General features: G+C 41.8%; 2 protein-coding genes across 2 annotated transcripts in view; one reads left to right on the top strand and one right to left on the bottom strand.

Annotated features, from left to right (window-relative positions):
* Window positions 1-486: 486 nt before the first annotated feature.
* Window positions 487-3567, top strand: LOC310799429 (G2/mitotic-specific cyclin-B2-like; the record flags this gene model as incomplete). Its single annotated transcript, XM_083662011.1, has 8 exons — window positions 487-495; window positions 1397-1489; window positions 1875-2105; window positions 2291-2449; window positions 2545-2787; window positions 2950-3090; window positions 3234-3344; window positions 3517-3567. 8 exons carry the CDS (start codon window positions 487-489, stop codon window positions 3565-3567), a joined length of 1038 nt encoding a protein of 345 aa, XP_083518137.1.
* Window positions 3568-8498: 4931 nt separating this feature from the next.
* Window positions 8499-10604, bottom strand: part of LOC310799318 (semaphorin-3D) — a 33292-nt gene continuing 31186 nt past the window's right edge. Inside the window, exon 13 of the mRNA XM_083661916.1 lies at window positions 8499-10604. This exon is cut by the window's right edge and continues 355 nt beyond it. Within this exon, the coding sequence (XP_083518042.1) occupies window positions 10459-10604 (146 nt within the window). The 3' untranslated portion in view covers window positions 8499-10458.

Genomic DNA, 10604 nt, shown 5'->3' with positions numbered 1-10604 from the left:
TTTCACCATTGGCCCATGGACTAATTGCATTGTATCCTTCTCAAAACACCACTGAATTCACCAAAACACCACTTAATTCACCATTAACTATTCATGTGAACAGTTTATGATGTTGTATAGGGTGTCATTGTAATCCCTGACCATGAAAACATAGGGGTAAACATCACATCTTCTGCGTTATCATGTGTGGTTCAGGAGATATGATGAAATCAGGGTTTTGTAATTTTTTGGGGGTAGGTTTGTTTACAGAGTGATAACTATCCTTAAGCTACCAAATCGGAAGGGTTATCATACCAAAATATAAACTAGAGACATGTAGGAAGACAAAAATAACAAAATCGTGCGGTCACCTCAGGTGGTACCGATATGTCAAAATTTGAGCCTTGGCCCATGGACTAACAGCTCGATTTCGTGCAAGAAGCAAAATACAGCTCGACTTTTCAACTACATTTCGACGGTTTTATCTGTAAAGATAAACAATTTGTCATGGAGCAGGTGAGTGAGACACATGTGTAGCTGCATTTTGGACGTTTCAACACATCTAGGCTAATTAAATTGTAGAAGTGCGTTGCATCGTCCAAACGGCATATTTTTCGATTTGTGCAGCGTTTATACTCAGGTTTTGTGCGCGCAATTTGAAAATGTGCATTAAACAGGTGGATGGAAGTTTATTTTGCCTGCATTCTACTGTAGATGGAAGGATGCAGTTGTACTTCGTGCAAGCAGCAAGATATATCTCGACGGTTAGACGACGTTTATCTTTAAATATCAACACTTTCTCACGGAGCAGTTGCGTGATACACATGTTTAGCTGTATTTTTGGACGTTTCAACACATCTAACGCTAGACTAATTCAATTCTGGAAGTGCTCGCCCAGTATCATCGTGCAAAGTGCATGGTTTTTGATTGGAGAATAACGTCAGGTTTGTTCAAAATGCAACTTTTGCACCTACCTCTACCAACCTTTTTGCGCCATTTTGAGGTTTTTCGGCTCTTGCAGCGTTTCTAGCAGGTTTTGTGTGCGCAATTTGAAAATGTGCATTAAACAGGTGGATGGGGGTTTTCCCCCAAAATGATAGCGGCTGCCCGCAGTGTCGGCCGGCGCCACGAGGGGGCAGTACCCGATCACTTCATTCAACTATGTCTGTGTTTTACCAAAAGAGATGTTGACACAGGGGGCTATCTGTTTAATGTAGCCTACTTTCATGTACTTTATTTTGAGTGATTTTAATTTATTCAGGCTAAATTAACTTTGTATGTGCTTCTCTGTGTATAGCCTACTGTGGATGTAACATGTGGAAAGGGTTTATTGTGAGGAAGATGTAGCTGCTGCGTAGCTGAAATGTCAAAATGCAGTGGAAGTGTTTGTCATTGTGCTGTTGTCTTTCCTCATCAGACTCAGAGACGTGCCAGGAGGCCTAATGACGGCTCCTTCGTCCTGCGGCGCTGTTCATGTGGCTGGACCAGGATGACCAGCGCCAGAGGCCTGGTCATCCATCAAGGCAGGAAGCAATGCCAGGTAGAGAACACACGCGCACGCACACACACACACGCACACACACACACACACACACACACACACACACACACACACACACACACACACACACACACACACACACACACACACACACACACACACACACACACACACACACTCTCTGTCTGTCTGTCTGTCTGTCTCTGGTCACCCTATGTGTTGAGAAAAGCTGCCATATCCTGACAGTATTTTTTTGACTTTTCTTTGTTTTGAATGGTTCTTCCTAACAGCTTAGGGGCACAGAACAGTAACATGTGTGGTGTTGAACTAGCTAGCAGTATGTTGTATGCATGTTTGACTCTGGGTGACATTTAACTGTACTTGGCTCCTTCAGAAGAGCAGACCAGTCCAAGTCAACCGAAAACGGGTTCAACCCGTCCATGGTCAAGTCCAGGTGGAAGCACGGGAAGAGCCGCTGCCCCCGGTGGCGGAGGGGGAAACAGCTGACGTGGCCATGAAGCACGATGAGACGGTCATAATGGATATTGATGAACCCGATGGAGACATGCCACAGCTCTGCTCGGAATATGTCAAAGACATTTATGACCATCTGCACCTCCTTGAGGTAAGTCATGCTCCTTACTTTGCTTTTGATTGATTGATGGATTGATGGATTGATTGATTGATTGATGGATGATTAGTTTATTTATAATCTAATACCACCCAGATGAGTTTATTTTGAGCTGCTCTTCTCTTTCTTCGGATGTGACTGTGTATTTTATATGACCATTTGGTTGTGTCTCCACACAGGAGCAGCAGGCTGTGCGGGCTGACTATCTGCAGGGTCACCTCATCAATGAACGCATGCGAGCCGATCTAGTTAACTGGCTGATCCAGGGTCACTACAACTTGGGGCTGCAGCAGGAGACTTTGTATCTCACCATTGCCATCTTGGACCGTTTTCTACAGGTAGGCTACAAACTGTTTTAAAAAGGTTTCTGGTTTCGCTTTCTGTCAACTATGTTTCTGTGAACTAGCTAACACTCTTTTTTTATGTGTTGCAGGTTAAGCAAGTGGCTCCCAATAAGCTGGAGCTTGTTGGTCTGGCCGCCATGCTGCTGGCCTCGAAATACGAGGAACTGCGCATCTCCAGGCCAAAGGTGAAGGAACTTGCCTCCATGACCAAAAACACCGTCACAGGGCCACAGATTCGCCAAGTGGAGCGGATCATACTGAGGACCCTACATTTTGACCTTGGACGCCCTCTGCCAACACACTTCCTGAAGAGGGCTTCAAAGGCTGCACAGGTGAGTTTGTCTACTAAATAGTTACAACAGTTACACACACACACACACACACACACACACACACACACACACACACACACACACACACACACACACAATGAATAGGATTAATTTGGGCTGGTTACCAGGCTAGTACTTTATGACTGTCTTGTGTCTGTCTAGTCCTCTCTAGAGACGCACCTGCTGGCAGAATACCTGATGGAGTTAACCCTGCCAGACTACGAGATGGTGCATTACCGGCCCTCGGAAGTAGCTGCTGCTTCGCTCTGCCTCGCCCAGCTGCTGCGTGAACGCCGCTCATGGGTGAGTTTATACTGAAGTTTATAGGGCTTCATATGGAGGCCAAGGTTGACTGAAGCAAGTAAACATGAGTTCATACGGTAAATGATGTGATTTAAAGAATCAACCAACACATGAGTGATTTGATCTCTCCTCTCTTGCTGCAGTCTCCCACAGACCAGCACTACTCGGGTTACGATGACGCCCACCTCAGACCCATCATGCGGCTCATCACCGGAAATGTCGTGGCTGCGAATCAGGGAGAACCAGGGTTCAAGGTGAGCTGGTTGCCAACAGTGCAGTGTCGATAAGATGAAATGTTTTGTGTGTTTGTGTGTGTGTGTGTGTGTGTGTGTGTGTGTGTGTGTGTGTGTGTGTGTGTGTGTGTGTGTGTGTGTGTGTGTGTGTGTGTGTGTGTGACCTAATCTAATGCCTTGTATGTCCCTCCAGGCAATCAGGGAGAAATACGCCAGCTCAATCCTGCATCAGCCCCGTCCTTGAGGTCACTGGGTGTTTAGACCCTGAACCGATGGAGACCCTCCGGGAGACACCCTCCCGCTGGTGGGTCGTCAGTGGTGTCCAAATCACTGCCCCTCCCCTCCTCCTGGCTTCCGGCTCAGCTCCTCTCTCCTGCTCCATAGCCAGCAAGAGGCTCTCTCTGCTGCCTCCCCCATCCTGCGAGCTGCTGTCTTTCTCTCCTTCCCCGTTATTCCCAAGGCTGTGAGCATTCTCCCTACCGACTGGGCAGGGAATCCTCTGCAGCCGACTTCGACCGGGAACAGCCATGCTCGCCATCCTTTTAGTGTATTGACTTTCTGCTCAGCTGTTCCTGCTAGCGTGGCCCCTAGCACTTTGTCGAGGTCTTCGTCTAGTTGGTTCCATTCCTTGGTGTTGCTCATCTCGGGCATTTTGATTCGTTCCCTCGCAGGGCAGGTTTGGCTCTCTGGAGAGGTATCAGGTGGATTCCACCTGAGGACTTGTGGTGACACAGGTACTGAGAGATCTCCAGTGCTGTGGGGCACTTCCTGCCTGGAGTTCTCCTGCGTCTCACCAGGTGCTACCGCTGTGCGCTGCACCTGTGTCCCCCCTTTCCCACATGTGGACATATTCCAATGTAAATAGTTTTTGAAAATGGGTAATTAGTTACAGTTACTAGTTACTTTTCTCAAAAAGTAATTTAATTACTTTAGAGTTACTAGTTACTTCAAGTAATTAGTTACTAGGGAAAGTAAGTTCTGCGTTACTCTTAAGAGTCTGCTTTGATTGTCTTATTAATGTACAGATTATTTTACTGTTGCTGTTGCACAGTGTTCGACAAGACATACTGTCAAATTGTCTTATTAATGTACAGATTATTTTACTGTTGCTGTTGCACAGTGTTCGACAAGACATACTGTTAAATAGTTTTATTAATGTACACATTATTTTAGTGTTGCTGTGACACAGTGTGCGACAAGACATACTGTCAAATTGTTTTATTAATGTACACATTATTTAGTGTTGCTGTGGCACAGTGTGCGACAAGACATACTGTTAAATTGTTTTATTAATGTACACATTATTTTAGTGTTGCAGTGGCACAGTGTGCGATAAGACATACTGTTAAATTGTCTTATTAATGTACACATTATTTAGTGTTGCTGTGGCACAGTGTGCGATAAGACATACTGTTAAATTGTCTTATTAATGTACACATTATTTAGTGTTGCTGTGGCACAGTGTGTGATAAGACATACTGTTAAATTGTCTTATTAATGTACACATTATTTTAGTGTTGCAGTGGCACAGTGTGCGATAAGACATACTGTTAAATTGTTTTATTAATGTACACATTATTTAGTGTTGCTGTGGCACAGTGTGTGATAAGACATACTGTCAAATTGTTTTATTAATGTACACATTATTTTAGTGTTGCTGTGACACAGTGTGCGACAAGACATACTGTCAAATTTTTTATTAATGTACACATTATTTAGTGTTGCTGTGGCACAGTGTGCGACAAGACATACTGTTAAATTGTTTTATTAATATACACATTATTTAGTGTTGCTGTGGCACAGTGTGCGATAAGACATACTGTTAAATTGTTTTATTAATGTACACATTATTTAGTGTTGCTGTGGCACAGTGTGCGATAATACCTACTGTCAAATTGTCTTATTAATGTACACATTATTTAGTGTTGCTGTGGCACAGTGTGCGACAAGACATACTGTCAAATTGTCTTATTAATGTACACATTATTTAGTGTTGCTGTGGCACAGTGTGCAATAATACATACAGTACTGTCAAATTGTCTTATTAATGTACACATTATTTAGTGTTGCTGTGGCACAGTGTGCGATAAGACATACAGTACTGTCAAATTGTCTTATTAATGTACACATTATTTAGTGTTGCTGTGGCACAGTGTGCAATAAGACATACTGTTAAATTGTTTTATTAATGTACACATTATTTAGTGTTGCTGTGGCACAGTGTGCGATAATACCTACTGTCAAATTGTCTTATTAATGTACACATTATTTAGTGTTGCTGTGGCACAGTGTGCGACAAGACATACTGTCAAATTGTCTTATTAATGTACACATTATTTAGTGTTGCTGTGGCACAGTGCGCGACAAGACATACTGTTAAATTGTTTTATTAATGTACACATTTAGTGTTGCTGTGGCACAGTGTGCGATAAGACATACTGTTAAATTGTCTTATTAATGTACACATTATTTAGTGTTGCTGTGGCACAGTGTGCAATAAGACATACTGTTAAATTGTCTTATTAATGTACACATTATTTAGTGTTGCTGTGGCACAGTGTGTGATAAGACATACTGTTAAATTGTCTTATTAATGTACACATTATTTAGTGTTGCTGTGGCACAGTGTGTGATAAGACATACAGTACTGTCAAATTGTATCTTAATGTACACATTATTTAGTGTTGCTGTGGCACAGTGTGCGACAAGACATACTGTCAAATTGTATCTATCATTGTACCTGCATGGGATACTTGAACATTTGCTTATTGGGGAGGCTTATAGCCTACTCAAGGTCATTAGCCTCTGGGGCTCTGGCTGCAGCTGCAGCGTGTGGAACATTTTCTCCAGGCAGGGAGGTGGCTTCTCTCTCTGGACTAGAGGTCTAAGGATCAGAAAGCGGATAATCCTATGAAGTTGTCCATTATTTTCATGTCCTAAAGTAACTAGTAACTAGTCCAGTTACTATTTCAGTAACTAATTGAGTTAATACATTTGAAAAAGTAATTAGTTAAATTACTAGTTACTGCAAAAAGTAGTTAAGTCCCAACACTGCTCCAATGTAAATAGTTTTGTAATGTGTTTGTAATTGTATTGTATGAGTCACTATTCCCTGCCCTGTTTGTAAATTTGTAAATATATATTTATTTAAAATTTATAAATAACTTGTTGAATTCACTAATTTGATTGACTTTGTTTGGATTTTTTTAAAGGCCATTTTAATTTATTTATTAAATTCCTAAAAACATGGTGAAAATGTGTTTCTTTTTTATAACTTTTGACAGTATTTTCTGTTTGATAGATAAAAGGATATTCCCTCTGTAAAAACCCTTGGCTCTAATATGTCAACTAAATGAAATAAGAATTTTGAACCTGGCTTCATCCAATGTTCAGATTTCTGTTCTGGAAATGTATGCAAATTAGCACGTATTTTAGTATATGTCTCATTTGCATATTTAAACATAAGCTTTCCGAAAACTTTTATTGAAAAAGTAGCCTATTGTCTTAATGTAAGTAATCAACTGGGGATGTGTCATGCTGATAGTTTTTTTCTTTTTACCCTATTCACCTACCATGTCATACCATGTCTCACTTTCATTTTGGGGTGTTATGGCCATTTTTTTTAACTTTCCAATGTCCATTAGACTCCCCATAATACACAGGTAGGTTGGAGTGATCTAACACCCAATAACAAACTGATTTTCCAGACAATGATTGCAGTTTAGTCAGTATTGTAGAGACATATACATATCAATTTGTTTCCAATCCAAGTTTCCAATGCTGCTCTGGTCTGAGGTCTGTCTGGTCTGGTGAGAACTCTGTGAGCTCTCCCTCACCTGTGCCTAATTACGTCGCCACCAAGTGTCTAAAAATAATATTGCAAGATAATCTAAATAAAATAATATGACATGCCAACAACAAACATAAATGGCTCCTACAGTAAGGTTACCCCCAAAGTGCACATATACATTTAAAGAATCAAATTGTATATTATCAGCTTGATTTTATGCATTCAAACATACCTCCTGGAACACACGCTACGTGAGCCACGCATTTTAGACTTCCATTGTTACCACTCTCTCTTCTATATCACTCTGAGCCCAATGAGTAGACCAGGCCCAGGCTCACCCAAACAGCCTAACAACCCCAACCATGGCTCCTGCAAGACAGGGCCAGGAGTCATCACAAACGCTAACATGTTATCAGATGGGGGACCCTGGGACAAAGGCTTATCCAATGGGGGTCTGTGGTCTAATTTGTCAGTTTAGGGGTCCTTGACGTGCAACGGTTTGAGAACCACTGCTCTATATTGTTACACAGACTGCTAGAGAAGCAGTGTCAGTTATAAACATTTTCCCTTCACTTTCCCATGAACTTGACAATGAGCACGTCTTCCAGTGGAAAGCCAATTAGGAACATACAACTGAAGTTGAAAGGACAGCAAACACCACGACTGTGTTTTTAATCAATGATGTATAAGTGATTGTATTGATCAGAATAATGGACACTTAAAAACATTTAAAAACTACATTTATTTCGAATGTGCTGTGTGTGCCATATATGGTTTTATTTGGGGGGCGGGGGGGAGACTTCATTATAAAGTAACTCTGAAGTCATGAAAATCGACTATTTTCTTCGCACCCCCACATATTGGTCCAGCTGTACCATTAGCCTCCATTATATGGCGATACCAACTTCACGACTGTAGCTCACTGTAAACTGAGCGGACAGTGCCGGTAAGGCATGGTGTTTCTTGGTTATGTGGGGGGGGGATGTGGCAAATGAGAAAACTCCAGAAAAAGTGGAGTATCCCTTTAAGCTTATGGTGTGAGGTGTGTTTGTTGTTATGCTTACTGGTGCTGTGGATACAAATGGTGTCAAAGGGTTGTGCTGAATCTGTACCTTTTTCATTTCAGATTGTTTTTTATATAAAGTGCTATACAACAACAATTAAACAATACAATATTATAGTGGTAACAGTAGGCAATAGTCGTAGCAATAACACCAGGATGAGTACTAAGATCTATTTTAACATGGGAACAAACTCAACAGAAATTCAGGTTTAGTTTTCTAAAGCTGGAATAACAAAGCATTGTATTGCACAATAAATGAAAAACCTTTGAATGTTTTTATTTTACTTGTTACTTATCATTTTGTGGCTCACTCACAAATAACACAGTTTAATTAGTTTAATTACACAGTTGTTGATCTCATGGCTTATGAGAGTGTTGTGGAGTTAAATAACCTAGGCATACATTTTTTAAGGGAAACACAAGTTCATATAAACAAGACAGAATTGTTATTTTTTTTTATATATTTTACATAAGATAAAGTTACTAGTATCTAGTATATAAAGAAAATAACTATAAAAAATAAAGTTCTATAATATACAGTGACGTGAAGAATAATTATTAGTTACATGGCAGAATTAATAAGCTATACAGAACACATTTTGAAGCAAGAGTCCATTTCATGTGTGCATTTTGCACTAAGGCCTAGATTACAGATCCTACCTATGCAGAAGGGCTTTACATCGCCCACAAACCAGATCAATACATGCATCAAATCAGTCTGTGTGAAACAATGAAACATGACAGTGGATTGGACAAACACAAGACAGTGGTCACCTCTTATATCTAATCTTGGGGAACTGCAGGCTGCAAGTTGACCTGACTTGGTAGTGCAATCCTGAGGGAACTGTTTTTTGTTGGTGGAGACAGATAACGCAAAAATAATCTGTCGTCTCTAAATGACTTAAAAATGACTTGATTAGATCACTTGATGAACAGCTTTTACAACTGATACCAAAGGAACATCACACTGGAGGTCGTGCTGTTACGGGATATCAGCACGGCTGTGACTATCTGTTACGGGATATCAGCACGGCTGTGACTATCTGTTACGGGATATCAGCACGGCTGTGACTATCTGTTACGGGATATCAGCACGGCTGTGACTATCTGTTACGGGATATCAGCACGGCTGTGACTATCTGTTACGGGATATCAGCACGGCTGTGACTATCGCCGGCGGAGGCGTAAAAACTATTCTACTGAAATTGACGTCTACTATTTGGCTGATCTTTGGTGCCAGCCAGGTAATGTCACCACCTGTAGTTGTACTCTAAAGAAGGTGACAAAATATCAGCCAATAGCAGATGGCGATCTTAGTAGGAGGCTTTTACCATTAGATGTCAGGCTTTACACAGATTTGGGTTTGTGGTTTAGTTACTCTTTAAATTCAGAATTGTAGTTCAAACTTGTAGCCAACTGTTTCCTGTGGCTACAAGAATGAATGCGTACAGAGCTAACAAGCCAATATGGGGAGTTGGGGACTACATCTCCATTCCCTTTTCCTTAGTATAAACTAAGATAGGGGTGTGCATTTGGGGGGGGGGGGGGGTTAGGGAGTGTTAGCAGTGTTGCTGTCAGTCTTTTTGGGCAAATACTCTCGTCAAACTGTCAGCTGGCAATAGGCTATTTATTAAACAGTTATGATTGATGTAGCCAAACTGTGTCCTGAGTCGCTCAGTTTTGCAGCTATTGTCCAAAGTCGGACAGCTACGGTTAGCTACTGTTCTGACCAGGTCATGTTTACAACCAGGTTAATGGTATAAAACTCAAGTTTAACTTCTCATCTTTCTACCCAATATATCGTTTTATCATTCACTTTACATTTGTCTTTACCAGAGTCAGAAAAAGGGACGCTATCGCCGGTCACTTAGCATGGCGCTAGGCTAGCCCTGAGCCGCTCACCTGGCGTCATGCGAACGTAAAGAAAGCAGTTAAGGCGTTAGCAGTCATTTGTGGAACATAGCTCAAGCTCGTCCCGCCACTTTCTCTCATCAGAGTCCATTTCCTCGACTATTTGGACAGTTCAATGGCCAGGTACTCATGTGACATTTGACATGTAGATTGACTCATTGTCTAAAGTATTTCCACAACACTCGCTGTTCGCTGAAATGAATACCTCACGAAAAGACCGGAAAGTGCATCAGACTGGATGTGACCGACTAAAGACAATTAGAAGTGGAGGGTGACTGACACAGTGACGTTAATATCTTCTCCCTCTGCTCTGCATACAGTATAGGATCTAGTATCTCCCCTCCATTGGGCCCCACAGACAGACAGGGTGCCTAGATGGGACTCTCCGCCGGAGGGTAGTTCCTCCTCACCCGGGCTTTTCGGCTCTCCTGTTTCAGCTTCAGAGTGCGGAGCTTCTGCTGCCGGCGCTTCTCCCGGTACCACAGGTGCTCGCAATAGTCGTCCGCGCTCAGACTGT

The sequence above is a fragment of the Poromitra crassiceps genome (assembly GCF_964638095.1).
Source record: "Poromitra crassiceps genome assembly, chromosome: 27".
NCBI classification, from domain to species: Eukaryota; Metazoa; Chordata; class Actinopteri; order Beryciformes; family Melamphaidae; genus Poromitra; species Poromitra crassiceps.
Note: the sequence above shows the minus strand (reverse complement) of the source record. Positions and strands in the feature narration are given on the sequence as shown.